The 1,120-nt window shown below is 47.5% G+C and overlaps 1 protein-coding gene across 1 annotated transcript in view; it reads left to right on the top strand.

Moving 5' to 3' along the window:
• Positions 1 to 45: 45 nt before the first annotated feature.
• EMH_0098920 (SAG family member) overlaps positions 46 to 1,120 on the top strand; it is a gene marked incomplete at both ends in the record, with an annotated part of 1,125 nt that continues 50 nt past the window's right edge. The window contains 4 exons of the mRNA XM_013494058.1: positions 46 to 171; positions 294 to 382; positions 668 to 898; positions 1,008 to 1,119. Coding sequence (XP_013349512.1) covers positions 46 to 171; positions 294 to 382; positions 668 to 898; positions 1,008 to 1,119 — 558 coding nt within the window. The remainder of the gene's footprint in view (positions 172 to 293; positions 383 to 667; positions 899 to 1,007; position 1,120) is intronic.

Below are 1,120 nucleotides of genomic sequence, written 5' to 3' on the forward strand. Positions count from 1 at the left end.
CTTGCAGATGCATACACCTCCGTGAACTTGGCCCGCGTTGGTCAGATGTCTGTACGGATTGGCGTATTGATGGAGAACAGCGACCTGTCTGAAGGTCTAGAGAATGCATTCACATCGTGGGCATCTGAATCGTCGCCACCCACTACGTGTGACGACGCTATCGCAAAACTCGTGAGTAAATCCACCGTTTAAATGTTCGACTGGCGGCCGTAAATACACTTTTATACGTTTATGGACTCCTGCATAAACACGAAAATATATTTGACATATTTCGCTTCTGTTTGAACTTTCAGAAGAAGACAAAATTTACCGCACAGTTCACAGACGCTGAAGACCTGAACTATCGCCAAGCGGTGCAGAGAGCTCTTGACGCTGGACTTAAGTGAGTGCATCTTTACTCCCCTCAGCACAACACCAACACACAAGCAAGTAGATAGTCTAATTACACAAGATAGGACATGTCTGTGCCGTGATTTTATATGCATTCGTAAAATGTTTACAAGGGAAGAGAGTGAGACGAACAATCCTCCATAATCATAGCCGCCATACTCTCATACACCGCGTTCCCGACACAGACCCGCTTCATCTTCATCAGCAAGGCTGATCCAATTGATTTAAATGCTAATTCTGCATGTTATTGTTATGTCGACTGCTGCTCTTCCCTCAGAAAGCTGACGTCATACCCTGAAACTGATACTCAGCAGAAGTGGACGGACTTCTGGGCGGAACCAGACGGCGCCAACCTCGCACACCTTCTTTCGTCTAAGAGCACCAGAGTTGGCTGCGCCATTGGAACATGCGTTCCACAAACACAAGAGTATCGAACTTCACAAACAAGTGCCAAATTTCTTTTTTGTGAGATGAAGCCTGCAGCGGAGGAGAACAAGGCTCCCTTCGAGTAAGTGTTGAGTGGAGGGGGCTAAATCAAGGAGAGGGCTGGATACAGCACAACTTCTGCTTCTGCAATTAGACTGTCTGCTTCCTCATGTCTTGGTTTTGCGTTGCAGCAAGGAGTATTACGAAGCGCTCACTGAACGAAAAACACCATTAACAGCAATGACTGAGGAAGACCTCAAAGCTCCTGTCCAGGGCGCTGCAGCTGCTGCCGTACCCTCCCTTC

Source organism: Eimeria mitis, genomic scaffold (assembly GCF_000499745.2).
Source record: "Eimeria mitis Houghton genomic scaffold, Emh_scaff10188, whole genome shotgun sequence".
Taxonomy (NCBI): domain Eukaryota; phylum Apicomplexa; class Conoidasida; order Eucoccidiorida; family Eimeriidae; genus Eimeria; species Eimeria mitis.